Genomic DNA, 17,083 nt, shown 5'->3' with positions numbered 1-17,083 from the left:
AAAAAATTATAAAAATTTCGAATCTGAAAACATATAATCTGAAACTATAAAAAAAAATTTCTTTTTTTCATTTTTTATTTTTATTTTATTTATTTTTATTTATTTTTGTTTGCTTATTTAATTTTAAACCAAGGGTATTATTGATATTTTACCTTTTAATGAATGTCATTTTTGTGACTTTCTCCTTCTAGTGCTATTTTTGAGACATAAACTTCAAAATGTGCTATTATTGACAATTGCCCTAAAAACAATTTCACCACGTTTTTTTTTTGTCAACAATTTCACCACGTTTTTATTCAGGCTTTAACCCCTTCTTGGACTTTTATTTATTTATACTAATAAATATGTTGAATTGAAGCCAGACTTTGACTTTTATTTATCCATATAACATCCTTCTTACTCACACTTCTTCTTTTACCTCCCTTCCTCCGCTCAGCTCAGCTCAACTCAGCTCAACTCACCCCAAAATCACAATCTGGGATTCTGAGACTACACCCGGTGAAACGTAATCTCCTGTGAAACCCACTCCCCAAATTCGATTCTACAACCTGGGTCTTCAGTTATTCTTCTAATCTTTCGATTGCTTTCTCATGGGATGGTCACTAAGAACTCTCAGAAGAGCAGTGGTCTGGGCATGACCAAGCCCAAGCCCATGAATTTCTTTCAGAATATCATCAAACCCTTCAAACGCACCTCCAATTCAGGTAAATTCTCCTCTGATTCAAGCTTTTCCATTTTTGGGTTTATAATTCGTCTTCGTTGAACCCATAGGTCTTGAAGACGACATCGAGAGAATCGCAGCTCTGGAGCAGAAAGTTTTCTCCTTTCAAGTCTTAGTCTCAGCTACCAAAGATTTCAACCCGACCCACAAACTCGGCGAAGGTGGGTTCGGACCCGTCTTCAAGGTAAAGATTTAACTCTGAAGGGTGGCTTTTGTTATGTTTTGGCTGATGAGGTTGAATTGTAAATAGGGAAGGTTACCTGACGGGAGAGACATAGCGGTGAAGAAGCTGTCTCAGGCTTCAAGGCAAGGGAAGAACGAGTTTGTCAACGAGGCCAAGTTGTTAGCTAAAGTCCAGCACCGGAACGTTGTTAACCTCTGGGGCTATTGCACGCACGGAGATGATAAGCTTTTGGTCTATGAGTACGTCGCTAATGAGAGCCTCGACAAGGTCCTCTTCAGTAAGTTTTCTCATCTTTTAGTTTTGTCTCGAGATTGGCTTGTACATTAGCATTGGTTTCTGTTTTTGGATGCAGAATCGAACAGAAGGTCGGAGATAGACTGGAAGCAGAGGTTTGAGATCATAACTGGCATTGCTCGAGGACTGCTCTATCTCCATGAAGACGCACCAAACTGCATCATCCACAGGGACATCAAGGCTGGCAACATTTTGCTTGATGAGAAATGGGTTCCTAAGATTGCGGATTTTGGGATGGCCAGGCTCTATCAGGAAGACGCAACTCACGTCAACACCCGCGTCGCAGGAACCAAGTATGTTCTAAATCACTAATGTCATTTAGAGTCCTTGTTTCATGGTAGAATGGTGATTAATGTTAACTTTTTTTTAGTGGTTATATGGCTCCGGAATATGTAATGCACGGTGTTCTATCGGTAAAGGCAGACGTATTCAGCTTTGGGGTTGTGGTTCTGGAGCTCATTAGTGGCCAGAAGAACTCGAGTTTTAGTATGAGACACCCTGATCAGACTCTTCTTGAATGGGTAAAGCCGCTAGTCTCTCTGCTCTCTCATGTTCCTTTGTTCCTCGTCAGGGCCGGTCCTGAGCATAGGCTAGTGAATCATTTGGCCATATATAAACTCTTACTAAATTGTTTATAGTCCCCAAAATCTCAGAACTGGCCTTGTCTCTGGGTTGTTTGGATACTAACAACTACCTAATTGTGACACAGGCATATAAGTTATACAAGAAAGGCAGGACGAACGAGATACTAGACCAGGAGATAGCAGCTTCGGCTGATCCGGAACAAGTGAGACTCTGCGTTCAGATTGGCCTGCTCAGTGTTCAAGGAGATCCTCACCAGAGGCCAGCGATGAGACGAATAGCTATGCTTCTCACAAGAAAACCAGGACATCTCGAAGAACCAGAGCGTCCTGGTGTCCCCGGGTCTAGATACGGGCGTCGAAGGCATGGTCCTTCAGTAACATCCTCGGTTGGTACATTATCGACACCTGGATCGAGTGCTGGTTCGTTTGGTTCGAACTTGAAGACAAACACTGGAAGCAACACGGGGAGTGGTAGAGTTACACCAGCTTCTTCTAGGACTCCGACTAGAAGTGTAGGTGGTGCGAGCTCTAGCTCAGACCCTCACGGGAAACGACCTATGAGTTATTAATGTAGATAAAATCTTGTTACAATTTGTTTGTAAATTAGTATTATTTTTTGGCTGTGGTGGTAAGTGATTTATAGGACAGGGCTTAGTGGTGTTAAGTGTGCACAAAAAAAGAAACTAATGTTAAGCTGTTGCACTGGTGCGGCAAGATGGTGTGTTTAATCTTATACTTCTAAATCTCTTTTAAAGACAACGCACTGCATAGTTTGATGAGTTGAAATCGTCTTTGGAGGACTGTTGAAATTGTATCATAGTTTGTATAAAGTCTTTGTTCAAAAAAAAAAAAAAGTTTGTATAAAGTCTTGTAAAAAATGAGAAAATATGAGCATTCACGGGTTTTTTTTTTGGTTTTTAAATCCGAAAGACAGGAGAGGTTATCTGTGACCCTCCGACCATCCACGGCTAATGGGTCATCTATGCTCGCTTTCGGTCCGTGGACCTCATCCCGTTCCAACGGTTGGCGAGTAAATTTTCCAAGATTCGGAATCATTGTTTACTAATCCTGTAATTATTATCTGACATTTTTCTGTGCTTTGGTCTTACTCACATATATATAGTTGATGGGTTAGGCTGTAGCTATCTATTACATATATGAATATTTCTCTTCTGTAATGAAATCATGGAGGGTAAACTTTTTCTAAGTAACACAAATTTGTTTGGTAAAAAAAAAGAGTTGACTCATAATTTTTAGACGTCAACTACTACTTTTTTTTGTTGATAAGTATGTGAATTCATTATAGAAGTAATGGTCCAAGAGATACATCAGTCCTTGAAGGATCAAATTCTACTGCATCTAAGATTGCTAACAAAGCATGGGTCAAGGAAAGCCCCCAAAAAAAGATAAAAAAGACTTTCAATGACAATAAGGTCTAGTCAACTACTACTTGTTGCTTTGATTGTAGTTCAAAGGATGGTCTTCCGCATAAACCAATTATTTCTAGATAATGGATGTCGAAAGATAGAATGATACCATGCAAAACTCAGACTAAGCAAACTTTTAAATTACTTGTTGAGGAACAGTATAATACTAAATGCATTAAACATTATATATAGTAACATGCGATAAATTCGTCTGTATTACTTTAAATTGTACTATTGTACGAAAATATATGTACAAAGCATATGATCACTAAAACAATACCAAAATTATTGATTGTACTTCCCTCGTTTATCTCATCTTCAAATTATATTTAGATAGTGATAGCGCGTCAACCGAAAGATATGGTATATTGAAAATAAATTATAACAAATTTCTACTATTTTTTATGTATACTATATTATGTATAGAAAATCATGAGTCCAGACGTCCAGTGATTGAATATTTTTATGTTTTCTCATTCGTAATAACATTATAATCTAAACACGAGTTCTGTCATCTAATAATATCCGGTATTTGGCTCATTTCTTATATTTTTACGACAATCGATTAAGGAGAAGTGAATAATATACCTTACTTTTTGGCTTTATGGAAAACTCATATGAATAAGCATATGTAGGTATACCAAACACTATGTGTATATAAGCTTATTCATCTTGAATGAATATATTTTGGAGAGACGTTGAATTATTTTTTCTGGATGTGAGTTGTAGTGAAAGATGGCATATGTGCTTTAAGAAATGGTAACTTTCGCCTATATAAAAAACAGATTTTTACTCGAGGTTCCTAAACGTGTTTTTCTTGGTTATGCTTTCATGTTCGTTGAAGTATTTAACTTTTTGAAAATTGAGAGCCATAATTGAGCGTGTTACTTATATATAGGACAACCGAATGCAAGTTTCACAAATACAGATGAAACCAAGTATATATATTATAATAAAGTTCCAGGTGGAAGTGATCCTAGTGGAATTACAGCGCATGCATGGGCACATATCAAATTATCAATTATGCATCAACAAGTCAAGAATATTATTTATAGACGCCAAACGCATAACTCATACATCTATTTTATCACGTTCTTTTATCGAGCGTATATATATTGATATAATTAATGAAAATCCTTAAACGATAACTGAAGGGAAGAAAAATGAAAAGATTAACTGATTTTTTTCACAAACTCGTTTTGTATTATTTCCATGTAAATAATAATTTCGACACAAAACATATTATACAACTAAGGGAAACTCACATATAGTATTAGCCAACAACGAATTTTACTGTTTATCATTTACATATTTAATTATTTTATGTATAAAGCTCATTTATTCAAGATAAAGGAAGACTTGATCGATGAATTATTAAGGTATTGCCTTATCGGCGTAGCGATTAACTAAAGCAAGCGCAATGCTAGTCAGCTTCTTAACGTCGTCCACTCGTGAGGATACGTCATCTTTGATGGAGCCGTTCTCGTGGAAGTCCTCGAATCCGTCCGTACAGGTATACTGGTTAGTGAGAGCTGCGCTGAGCCAAGTCTTGACGTTACTCATCTGGAACCTAAAGGACTGGACCGAGCCCGTGGAAACAAGCTCCTTCATCTGCTTCATCGAGTCTCTCATCTCGTCGACAGCATCCTTAAGATTCTCAGAACAGTCCTTTATGATAGCAGCGGTTGGGCCATCACAACCATGGTCAACGCAGTTGCCGTAAGCGTTTTGGAGGTAGGAGACAAGGTGGAGAGTGTTGGAGAGAGTGAGAGAGATGGCTACGCGTGCGAGACGGTTTAAGTCGTTGTGGATGGAGTTGGCGAAAGTGGAGAGAGAGGAGAAGCATAGGTCGGGGTAAAGTGTGGTGTTGCAACTCGTACGGATGAAATCTGAGCCGTCTGGTGATGGGAGTGGGGGATCAACGGTGAGGATTGATGGGAGAAGGGATGATAAGAGAAGGAGGAGAATAGGTTTCATCATTGTTGCTACTAAGAGCACCATTATCCCTCATCCCCATAATGGGTATCTTATTTTTTTTAAATTATATTTAATCACTAAAGTTGATTAAGAGACATGATTAAGAAACTGTATATTTTTATACTTCCATTGCAAGTCTCTTATATTGGGTATCTTAAAAATAAAATAATATTAAACATTTTAATTAAAATTAAGAATATAATATAATATAAAACATAATAAAAGATAACATTTTAAACAAAGACTTTTAAATAAAAACATAAAAACAAATATTATTACAATAAACGACAATTATTCGAAAGAAGCATGGAAGATCAGTTGTTGTCTCCGTCATGTCCAAATCTACGCCAAATATGTTGAACCAAATCATCTTTCAGCTGTTGATGCATTTGTCGATCACGAATCCTTGTTCGAACACCCATCATATTTGCGATATTTGAAGGGATATCTGTAGAATACGCGAGGTCGACATGTGAACTTCCGTGGTCGTCTCCTTGCTGGAACTCCGTAACATCAACTTGTGCATATCCATCGCGTTCATCCTCCACTATCATATTATGGAGTATGATACATGCTCTCATTATATTTCCAATTTTGGTTTTATCCCAAAACAACGCTGGATTTTTAACAATGGCAAAGCGAGCTTGCAGGACTCCAAAAGCACGCTCGACATCTTTTCGGACAGCTTCTTGACGTTGAGCAAATAAAACTGCTTGTGGACCTTGTGGTAGAGGAATAGATTGGATAAAAGTAGCCCATTTCGGATAAATACCATCGGTAAGATAGTAAGCCATATGATACTCTCTTCCATTGACGGTGAAAGTGACATTCGGAGCTTTACCTTGTATTATATCATCAAAAACAGGTGAGCGATCAAGAACATTGATATCATTTAAGGTACCTGGAGGTCCAAAAAACGCATGCCATATCCAAAGATCATACGAAGCAACCGCCTCTAAAACGATTGTTGGTTTACCCGAACCACGAGAATATTGCCCTTTCCAAGCGGTGGGACAATTCTTCCACTCCCAGTGCATACAATCGATGCTTCCTATCATCCCGGGAAATCCACGATACTCTCCAACATCAAGTAATCGTTGAAGATCAGCCGGTGTTGGTCTTCGTAAGTACTCATTGCCGAACAGATATATTATCCCTTCCACAAAATTTTCCACACATAACCGAGTTGTTGTTTCACCGAGCCGGAGGTATTCATCGACCGTATCAGCAGCAGAACCATACGCCAAGACACGAATGGCTGCGGTACACTTTTGAAGGGGAGAGAGACTAATCCTTCCGATAGCATCTTTCTTTTCCCGAAAATATTCAACTTCGTTGGAGAGTCGAGCAACAACGTGCATGAACAATGGCTTGTTCATTCTAAAACGGCGTCTGAAAATTTTATTAGGATACGTTGGAGTATCACTGAAATAATCATTCCACAAACGAATATGCCCTTCTTCACGATTTCTTTCGATAAAAACTCGCTTTTTTCTTTTTTTTCTTCGTTCTTCTTTGTCTCCTTGAAGAGTAAACTTCTCAAACGCGTTATCAAAAAATTGATCAAATTTTTGATCAAAGAGCTCATCAAATGCATCATCCAACTCATCATTTTGAGAAGACGAAGCCATAGGGGTGAAGAAAATAATAAAGAGACTTGAGAGTGTTGGGAATTAATACGCCAATAAAAAGAGAGAATATAGAGACTTGAGAGATTTGAGAATTTTTTTGAGAATAAAAAGAGAGAATATAGAAAGACTTTAGAGTTTGTTTAAGTGTTCTTCTCGGTTTGTAAATGATAAAAGAGAGAAAATAGAGAGGGTTGGGAGTTTTATAAAAGAGTTACAAGTCGAGAGATATGTGAGTGTTGAGAGTTTTATAAAAGAGTTACACAAGTGCAATATATAAAAACGAGTGACATTACAAGAGTGACGTGTATCACGAGTGACATTACAAGTCTCAGAAGACACTACAAGACACAAGTCTCACAAGACACTACAAGACACAAGTCTCACAAGACACTAGAAAACTAAAAAACAACAAGTCCGTGACACTAGAAAACTAAAAACAACCAATCCGTGATCCTACTCACGTTTCTGATCTTCTCTATACATGTCTCTTCTGACAACTTTTCTGTCATCGCCAATGCTCCTGCAATGAAAAAGATCAAGACCACATTTATATAAATACAGTTTTTAAGAACAAAAGCAGAGAACATTATATTATGACAAAACATTTATATTAAAACTAGAGACCATGATATTAAAAAGACAAGCGTTTATATATAAGGTGAAACAGGGAAACCAACAAGAAGATGAAACATACCGAGACTTAAACATGAAAATTAAAGATGAAACAATACTTAACATGAAACTTAAACATGAAACTTAAACATAACCAGAACTAGGAATCAACTCAGCTACGAGTGTCTTCTTCAAAGCTTCATCAGAATCAGTCAACGGTGTTTGCTTTGCAACAAGACTCTCAAGCATCCTCATCTTGGAGAGCCTTTCCTTCAGTTGCAAATCCGCCTTCTTAAGGCTCCACATAGACGTGAAGTCAGAAAGGTCCTTCCCCTCATCCACCGGCTTCTTTCCATGGGCCTTTGCTGCCTTAACACCTAGAGGACGAGCTTGCGAGCTTGCATTGTTTTCATTTACTTGCGAGCTTTCAGAAGGTGATCCATCCCCACACTTTCTCTTTTTTGAGCTGCTTTCATTTTTAGCTGCAAAAGATTCACACCACTTCTGGTCGTGGCGAAGCTCATGCCAAGCATGTTCAAGTGTGAACCTCTTTTTATAGTTGGAGAAGTATATCTCGTGGGCTAATTTTAGAACATCATTCTCGTTCATACCACTACTTTTCTCCCTGGTAGCTGCCTCATAAGCCCCGCAGAACTTGCAAACTTGATCATTTAGCTTGTGCCAACGCTGCTTGCACGTACCGCTTTCTCGTCTTTCACAGCCCGCAAGTTTAGGACTACAGGCAAAGTATGTTGCAACTCGCTCCCAGAAGGCGAGTGACTTTTGCTCATTGCCAACAACCGAGTCTTTGCTAGTGTTAAGCCATGCGCTGATTAGCACTATGTCATCTGTTGGCGTCCAGGTCCGTCGTTCCTTACGCTCTGGACGAGGCTTGCCACCTTTTTCAGGAACTTCCGATGATGAGAGGGAAACGGTTTCAGCAGCAGAGCCGAATACTACTTTTTGTTGACTATTTAATAGTTCAACAAAGTTTGCAGAGTTCTCAAAGGGATTGAAATCCATTTGCGAAGTAAAAGAGAGCGGAGAAAGTGGAGAAAGAGGAGACAGTGGAGAAAGAGGAGACAGTGGAGAAAGAGGAGAAAGAGGAGACAGAGGAGAAATAGGAGACAGAGGAGACAGAGAAGAAAGAGGAGAAAGAGGAGAAAGAGGAGAATGGAACTGATTGTGCATTCAAGTTTCGTATGTGGAAAAGAAACACAGAGATTCGAATTTATGCAAGCAAGAGGGAGAAAAAAGATTGCGCATTCAACACACTCCATCAACGCTCAACCAACAAATTCAACTAGAACATCGTTTCTATTAATTACCAACAACCACCTATAATCTACAACTAAGAGCAAACATTCATTACACTAAATTCAATTCCAAACTAAACTAATTCGTTTCAGTCAAGAGAACAGAACCAATTCAAAACTAGAACAATTGAAAACTAAAAAGAACCAATTCGTTTCAGACAATATCAGACAACCAACTCAAATCAGACAAGATACATAACCATTAATCAGACAAGCTACACAACCAACTCAATTCAATTCATCACACAAATCCTAGCTTATCATTAATCAGACAAGATACATAACCAACTCATCACAGAACCTAACTTAATTCATCACACAAACACACTCAATTCATCACAGAATGGTAACACTAACCTGTATTGTAATTGGAGTCCTTTGTTCGAAGAACCTTCCTCGTGTCTCATTCCACAGAACAAATCAAAGCGTATGTGATCCATCCATCCCACAACACAAAGACATAAACAAAAACTTGAATTAACATCCACAAACCAAATCAATATTAATAAAGTAGCAACAAAATGTCAATCGATCCAACACAACAAATAAATCATTCCACAGACAGTATCGAACACAACTATAAAATCAATCTCCTAACAGAAGAACCACAATCTAATACATGCTTGATTCAAGAAGGCGATTCAGAAGGTTTACCTCTTGATTCGAACCGACCCACCACAGAGAGCGATCGTCGCCGCCGTAGAGAGCCACCGAGAGACAGAATCTAACCGTCAACGTCGAGGAGAACCACACCGAGGGACAGAAACTCCGTTTTCCTTCGTCGACGACAGACGCGGAGTCAGCCAGAGGCGTTTCGTCAAGGAGACACTGAGAGAGACAGAGTCGCCTTTTCCGTCGCATGCAGAGAAATTTCGAGAGAGAGAGAGAGAGAGAGAGAAGAATGAAACGACGCCGCAGGAAGAAACCGCTCCTCTGGGCTCCCATACGCCAACACGTGTCCACGAACATACGCCTCTTCCGTCCCCAAATTAAGACACGGCTTCAACATAATTATGTGTTTTCCATTTATTTTTAATCACCAAAAACCATAAGATACGCCATTAAATACGGCGATAATGATGCTCTAACGTTGTGTGATGTGTTTGGATTGATGAGCTTTCCTTAGAGTATTTATAGGGTTTTTGAAGTGGCTTTATTCGTTCGTTATAGTATAACTTTAATGTACTTAGGCTGAGTTTGGACTTTGGAGGTTAACCGGAATACTCTGCCAACAATGGTCGGCACATAAGTATAATGGGCCGGGCCGAATCCCAATCTAAAAACGTATGATGTATTTTCAATCTAGAATGATATTTTTTAAATTTGAAGTTGTTTTCGAACAAGTGTAGTTGCATATTGAATATAGACTTCGAATGATGATTAAGGTTTCTGAATATTGAATATAGACTTCGAATGATGATTAAGGTTTAAGATAATAGGCTTTGACTTTGTAATGTTGGGGCAGCTTTTAAGGAAGAAAGATGTTACACGATATCGACGTATTACATCCCCTTCGGTACCTGATCTTGGTAAATTTAATTCACCACATATAACCACCAATCAAACCATGAGCCGTTTCTAACTTCTGTTCTATGAAAAGTAGCTGCTAGAAGTCTAAGTTGATACAGCCTTTTTCCCCACATATGAGAACCCTTTATATACATAGGTAACAATACTACATTATACAGATTTGAATCTAAATAGTGAGGAGTGAAGACACTTATACAAACCACTACCATACATGTATTGATCGTAAAATATAACTATTAGACTAAAATTGATGCTAAAATCTTACTCATTTTTATAAGCAATGTTTATCTAGTTTTGTTTTATAAAAAAAATGTTTTCCATTTCTATATAGGAATATTGTATTTGTTTTTCCTAATTACCTTTGGAACAAACAATACACGTTTTAATGTATTAATAATCGATGTAAATAAAGTAGTTACATACTATATTCTCTCTTTTATCATATAACTGTATTAGCCAAATATGTTCATTAAAAATGATGTTTTCAATTTTAATTTGTATTGATAATTAATATAAAATGCGTAGTTTCTTTGCAGTTACATTACTACGTCTGCATTTGATTTCCAATGTAAAAATATGTCACCCCCCTCCTCCGTTTTATATTATGCTACTCAGTGTAGCTATTTTTTCTTCATCGTGCATGTTTCACACTGTATTTTTTATGTTTTGAATCATCCAAATGGCTTACATTGCATGTTCTTGGCCATGCTAGCCTCAAGGTTTGGGATTCTAATTTATAAGGATGCTCTTAAAAAGTTATAACACAAATACAATCTGTAAGAATATATTAGAAAATTGACAAAAAAGAAATAAACTAAAATTAGATTGATGAATAATGTATGTCCAAAAGTTAAACTAATTTAAAAATGAAACTATAATGAACTAATATTATATTTTTATGTAAGTTTCATTTTGTTGAAAACTTCAAAATCACTGTCTTTAAAACAATTACAAAGCTTGAGAATTATAGTTTATTTAAGATTTTTGTGGCATCAAAATTAGTGTTTTTGGTATGAAATCTAATTTATTTCAGGATGACCCCTGAATCTAAAATTGAAAGTTTATATCTCAGACATATGTAATACAGACATGTTATTTATATGATTACAACCAATGGATGAAAGTAGGGTTGGACACGGATCAAATACTACTAGAATTTTCAGTATTTATGATTTGCTTCAAATGATACATATATATAATTTTCCGATTTACTTTGCTTTAGAAAAATACAGATATCTGGAAAACTGGATATCCGAAAAATATATAGATATTTGCGAATATTTACAAAATCCTTACGCATATTTCATATATTTTGTTTATCGAAAATAAACTAGAAAAAGATACAAATTTGTTCTTAAAATATATGTTTACATGATATATAAAATAAAATTAAAATAAGTAGTGAAATTACATTTTATGTAAATTTTAAATTTAGTTAAAACATAATAATAAGACAACTTAAGAAAAAGCTATAATTGTCATAAAAGTTCTTTTATTTTCTTGATTAATACTTTTATAAATAATAATGTGAATATAATTATTAAACCATGTATTAGAATGATAATTATATAACTCTATACATTTAAAACTCTAAATTTAATCAAGATATTCATGTAGTTATATATCTTCTGGAGCAGAACAGATATCAGCTTCTTAAAATTTTAGTATTTGTGTTTTGCTTAGTTAACGAATATTAAATTTTAGCATTTTCTTTACTTCGAAAGTTTACGAATATCCAGATTTATTTCCGATTGAATCGAAACGAATAATGAATCAAATATAATTTTACGGATAAAATATCCAGTCCTATATGAAAGTGATACACATAATCATTTCGAACAACAAACCGTAAAAGGAAGAAACAAATTCAGGTATATATATTCCAATTTATTTTTTTGAAAAAAAAAGACGTATGTTCTTGGTTAATTTATTTTAAATTGTTGATCGGAGATATTGATGTTCAGTCTTTGTATCCTTGTGTTGTGTTGGGGTGTTTTGAGAAGAACATCTCCCCACAAAGCTTAAAAACAATATGCTCACACAAAATGTAGAGATAATACAAGTTCTTAAACCCGAATAAAATACTTGAGAGATAATACATGTGTACTTTTGTATTAATGAAAATGTCTAAAATAACACAGACAACGGATATATTGTTTCTTAAATGACATTTGTGAACACTATTTTCAACAGATCATAGATTGACTATTTGTTTGAGTTTAAAGTTTTATAGATATCGAGATCTTTCTTAATCGAGTTAGAAGAAGTATTGAATCAAAATGGATTTACTGGATATATTTTGTATAGTCAAAATGGATTAAATTTTTTTTTACTTCTAAGTACTAAGCATAAGAAATTTAATATACGGAATACTACGTTCTCAGACAAGATACATTTATGGCGCTAAGAGCATCTTCAAAAGATACTTTATAACTTCAAATATGAAGGTTTTTGGTTTACAAAAAAATAATTTCAAAACTTAAAATTTGAACTTTGAGAAGTAAAACTCTATATTTGAAATTTCACTACTCAAAACTTAAAATTTGAAGTTTTATATATTTGTTTGCATTTTGGTCCTTACAATTATACATCACATTTATGATTCTTAAATATTTTCTAGTTTATCATTTTAATCCTTAAAAATTAAGTATCTCATAAATAGTTCAAATTTTGTTTATAAATTTAAATTTACACATAAATTAAATAAACCTTTAAAATAAGATTTAAAATATTTTAAAACTAAATTTAGACAACAACAATATACTAAAGAAACTTCACAAAAAAACTTTTAAAAAATTACATGAAGACATAACTATTACACAAATTTAAATATTACAACAACACTAATAGTAAGGTAAATTTGATCCGGAACCTTCAAAATTTCTAAAATACTGTCCAATTTTTTTTTGTAACTAAAGATGGTTGTTGTTATTTTTGATGTCTTTACGTACGATTCTTTTTTTTGTTCAGATTGAATATATTCACAAGTATTAATATTATCGATAAAATTTAGTCTCTTAGCAATATTTTATTTTTCTCTTTTACTTTCTTGTTCAAATCTAATGTATTTACAAGTATTAATATCATCCGATTTCAACATTTTTTAGCTCGTACTCTACAGTTAAAAATGAAGAGAGTCATTTTTTTACTTCGGAATGCACTTGTTGATCATATATGCATTACATAATCATTTTATGGAGCAATATTGTATTTTTTAAAAATTTAATATTAATTATGTTATTTCTATTTAAAATTTAAAATTTTATATTTTAATATAATATATTATTAATTAATATTGTTGTAATATTTTTATAAGTGCTAGTTATTTACAAAAGTTTTATGAATTCTTAGTTATGACTAATGTAAGGACCATATTATAAAACGTAAATAGTTTTGGAGTTAGATTTAAAAAAATTCTTTTGGGGAAGAACATATTTAAACTTCAAATACAAAGTTTTGGAAACTTCAAAATAGAGTTTCTTTTTGGAAATGCTCTAAGGGGTATTTTATTGAATAGGAACAGTAGCCTATTTAAAAAACTTTTAAAAAACATTTCAACATAAAACTTAACATTTTTTAATAAAAGAATTAGTGGCTAAAAGTTTTGAATCGCCTAAATAAATAAATTAAAAGATCACATGTTCAAATATTATTGGGAATGATTTTCTTTCCGAAAGAATAAATAAATTACGTGATATAGGCTTCTAAGAGCATGTTCAAAAGAAACTCTATAACTTCATATATATTTTTTGTTCTCCAAAAACAAACTTCAAATAAAAAAATTTTTAGTAGTGAAACTTTAAATATGAGATTATACTTCAAATATGAAGTTTCACTTATGAAAACTCTATACCTGGAGTTTCATATTTTTATTTGTATTTTAGTCTTTACAATTAATTACATATCACATCTATAATTCTTATTAGTTTCTTGTTTATCGTTTTAATCCTTAAAAATTGTATATCTCATAAATATCTTAAATTTGATTTTATAAATTCAATTTTTACACATAAATTTTTTTTAAAAAAATAAATAAGATTTAAAATATTTAAAACTAGAATTAGATAACAAGAATATTACAAAGAAACTTAATAAAACCATTTTTAAAAGAGGTACATAAATACATAATTATTACACAAATTTAAATATTACAACAAAACAAGTAGTCAGGTAAATTTTCTCCGGAACCTCCAAAATCTCTTAATATTGTCGAGGCAAATTTTGTGTAACCGAAGACGGAAAATTACAAAAATAATTTTATGGAATAATATGGTATTTTCTTGTAGTTTACTATTTGATTATGTATTTGTTTTATGATTTTATATTTTAGTGTAAGATTTTATTAATTAATATTGCTGTAATATTTATACATATATGCTAGTTATTTATAATTTTTTATGGATTAATTTAATTATGACAAATATAAGGACTGTGCTGTAAATAAAAATAAATTTGAAGTTAAATTTGAAGTTTTGATTTTGAAGAAAAGTACCTAGAAACTACAAATATAGAGTTTTAGAAACTTCAAAATAGAGAGTCTTTTTGGAGATGCTCTAATACCGAACTACAGTCGCAGAACCTTATAATGTATTATTATTTATATGAACAAAAGGTTTTCTTGTGTAAGTTTTCATCATGAGCTTGTAACAAACACAAACAAGTTGTTTGTTAAATTAAATAGGAATTTGCAAAAGTGTTTAGAAAAAATTGATTGTTTCTGAAAACTTCTACAAATTTTCAAAAATTATAATTCACTATATTTTGACAAAATTATATATTCTTGCGGTGGGGAAAGGTGTTTATGATTTTAAAGTGGTAGGAGAAATGAAAAGGGGTTAAGAAGATAAAGTCAAAATATGTTATATTATAATACAAAATTTTATTATATCGAAAAATATAATTTTTAACAGTTATATAATCTATGAATTAGTTTATTTGTGATTTTATATGTACACTTTTAAGTAAGTTTATTTTAGGCATGAGAATTATATCTGGATCAAAAAACAAACCGAACCGACTCGAAAATATAGGTTTAGTTCAGGTCCAGAGAAGATAGCCTATTGGGTTTTTTTTGAACCGGCAGGTCTTTGTATGAGTTTGGATCCTGCCCTAGACCCGATCATAAATATGTTGTGTTTATTAGATATATTTGGATATTCAAATATGTTTCCGGTAATATGGATATTTTTTAAGTTTTTGGTCTATGATTATAGTTTTTGATTTCAGGTAAATTTTCAAATTAAAAAAAAAAATTGGGTATTTTTTATTTTATCGTGTCAGATTTTGAATAAGATTTTGAATTTTTAGGTATTTGAATTTTTTGGGTATTTGTTTGTAGTTTCGAATATTTTTCAGATTTTTTAGAGATTTCGATTTTTTTTTAGGATCCTAAATATCCGAATATATATGGACCCATTACGTCCATATGAGGTCCAACAACCTTTTGATATAGATTTTTAACGTTATTGTACAAAAACATGGTTGATGAAATATTTTTCTGAGTAAAGGTATCATAAAAAATAATATTAGGATCTGTTAAAAATATTTAAAATATTGTATGGTTAGAATGATTAATGGTATTACCAAAAAAAAATAGTTATACATAACTCCAACAAATTTTTTATATTAAATTTTTTAAGACTATTTCTCTTTTAATAGTATTGATTCGTTTTTATGTGAAAAGTATATAAAAATATAAAATCTAAACCAATAATTTTTAAAATCGTGAATAATCAATATTGATACTGTGAAGTCGGGCTAACTTTAACAGAACCAATGAATATCTACATTTTTGTGAAGGTGCCATGAATATTCAGAAAACTCATTTTTAAATATGAAATATCTATCAAACCATAGACGGTTGAAAGTTTAGTATATGCTATGAGATTTTAGTGGAAAAGTTTATGTATGATATGATTACTTTATTATAAAGGAAAGAGGAAATTAGAATGTACATATATATGTCGTGTAACTTCTCTTGCTTTAAATTATATATTATATGATAAAAGTGATAATATAAAACATTAGTTTTAATGCTTTTACGATTAAAAATCAAAATAGTAAATATAGTAATAGTAGTGATTAGGATTTATGAGTGAAATTTGAATAAATAAAGAAATTGAATAAATTATTGTTAGATAAATATATGGTAACATATTGTTACTACTTTCATAGATAGATTTTTTAAGACTATTTCTCTTTTAATAGTTTTGATGAATGAGTGTTGATTATTTAATTAAAATAAATTTAAAACTAGAATGAGATATCTAACCTATACTAAAAGGAGGATATCTAAAGCTCTAAGAGTGTCCACGTATGCAAATTAATTCCAGCCAATCAAATCGTTTTAAGATGCCATATCAGCTTTGACACAACCTAACCTAAAGGCTTTCTTCCTCTTTCGTGGCCTTTCCGATTACTCCAGCCAACTTCACCGTTCAGAGTTTCGCTTACATCTTCTCCAATTAATTTTACACATTATTGCCCTTTTCAAAACAGTCGCATCCTTTCTCCACTTCCCTTTATCATTCATATAAAGAAGGATGCAGAGTGAAAGCAATCCACTCAGATTCTGTGTCAAAAGCAGGTTAGTTCAAAAACTTAATTCTGGGTTCTATAGTTATTATAACAGTGTTTCAAGAAAAAAAAGTTATTATAACCGATTTATTTTGATTGAGTTTCATTGTCGTCATTGCAAAGAGGGGGATTTTATTAAATGGTGAGTTCTTCTGGATGCTTTCACATCGCACTTTCCTCCTGTCTCGATCTTCATATAAATAAAATTATTTTTTTGCAGCCCCAGATTGT

General features: G+C 33.0%; 3 protein-coding genes across 6 annotated transcripts; 1 reads left to right on the top strand and 2 right to left on the bottom strand.

The window, feature by feature from the left end:
- Positions 1 to 258: 258 nt before the first annotated feature.
- On the top strand, positions 259 to 2,585 carry LOC103852679 (putative receptor-like protein kinase At4g00960). Of its 2 annotated transcripts, XM_033285682.1 has the most exons (7): positions 371 to 506; positions 604 to 704; positions 772 to 905; positions 972 to 1,182; positions 1,258 to 1,492; positions 1,570 to 1,720; positions 1,909 to 2,585. In XM_033285682.1, exons 2-7 carry the CDS (start codon positions 635 to 637, stop codon positions 2,350 to 2,352), a joined length of 1,245 nt encoding a protein of 414 aa, XP_033141573.1. In that variant the 5' UTR covers positions 371 to 506; positions 604 to 634; the 3' UTR covers positions 2,353 to 2,585. The 2 variants fall into 2 exon arrangements, with proteins under 2 accessions (XP_009127824.1, XP_033141573.1); XM_009129576.3 differs by having other exon boundaries at positions 259 to 704.
- A 1,876-nt stretch (positions 2,586 to 4,461) lies between these two features.
- On the bottom strand, positions 4,462 to 5,263 carry LOC103852678 (21 kDa protein). Its single transcript, XM_009129575.2, has one exon. It carries the CDS (start codon positions 5,209 to 5,211, stop codon positions 4,585 to 4,587), a length of 627 nt encoding a protein of 208 aa, XP_009127823.2. The 5' UTR covers positions 5,212 to 5,263; the 3' UTR covers positions 4,462 to 4,584.
- A 126-nt stretch (positions 5,264 to 5,389) lies between these two features.
- On the bottom strand, positions 5,390 to 15,560 carry LOC103852677 (putative nuclease HARBI1). 3 transcript variants are annotated; one of them, XR_004455611.1, is made up of 3 exons: positions 9,104 to 15,560; positions 8,759 to 8,775; positions 7,740 to 8,386 (listed from the first exon to the last, which is right to left on the bottom strand). XR_004455611.1 is itself a non-coding variant. In XM_009130285.2 (2 exons), the coding sequence occupies exon 2, from the start codon at positions 6,816 to 6,818 to the stop codon at positions 5,502 to 5,504; it is 1,317 nt and encodes a 438-aa protein (XP_009128533.2). In that variant the 5' UTR covers positions 6,819 to 7,338; positions 9,104 to 15,503; the 3' UTR covers positions 5,390 to 5,501. The 3 variants fall into 3 exon arrangements, 1 of the variants encoding a protein (XP_009128533.2); XR_004455610.1 differs by having other exon boundaries at positions 7,760 to 8,386; positions 8,759 to 8,781; positions 9,104 to 9,853; XM_009130285.2 differs by lacking the exons at positions 7,740 to 8,386; positions 8,759 to 8,775 and adding an exon at positions 5,390 to 7,338 and having other exon boundaries at positions 9,104 to 15,503.
- Positions 15,561 to 17,083: the final 1,523 nt, after the last annotated feature.

The sequence above is a fragment of the Brassica rapa genome, chromosome A02, assembly GCF_000309985.2.
Source record: "Brassica rapa cultivar Chiifu-401-42 chromosome A02, CAAS_Brap_v3.01, whole genome shotgun sequence".
Classification (NCBI taxonomy): domain Eukaryota; kingdom Viridiplantae; phylum Streptophyta; class Magnoliopsida; order Brassicales; family Brassicaceae; genus Brassica; species Brassica rapa.
This window is presented reverse-complemented; position numbering and strand designations above follow the sequence as displayed.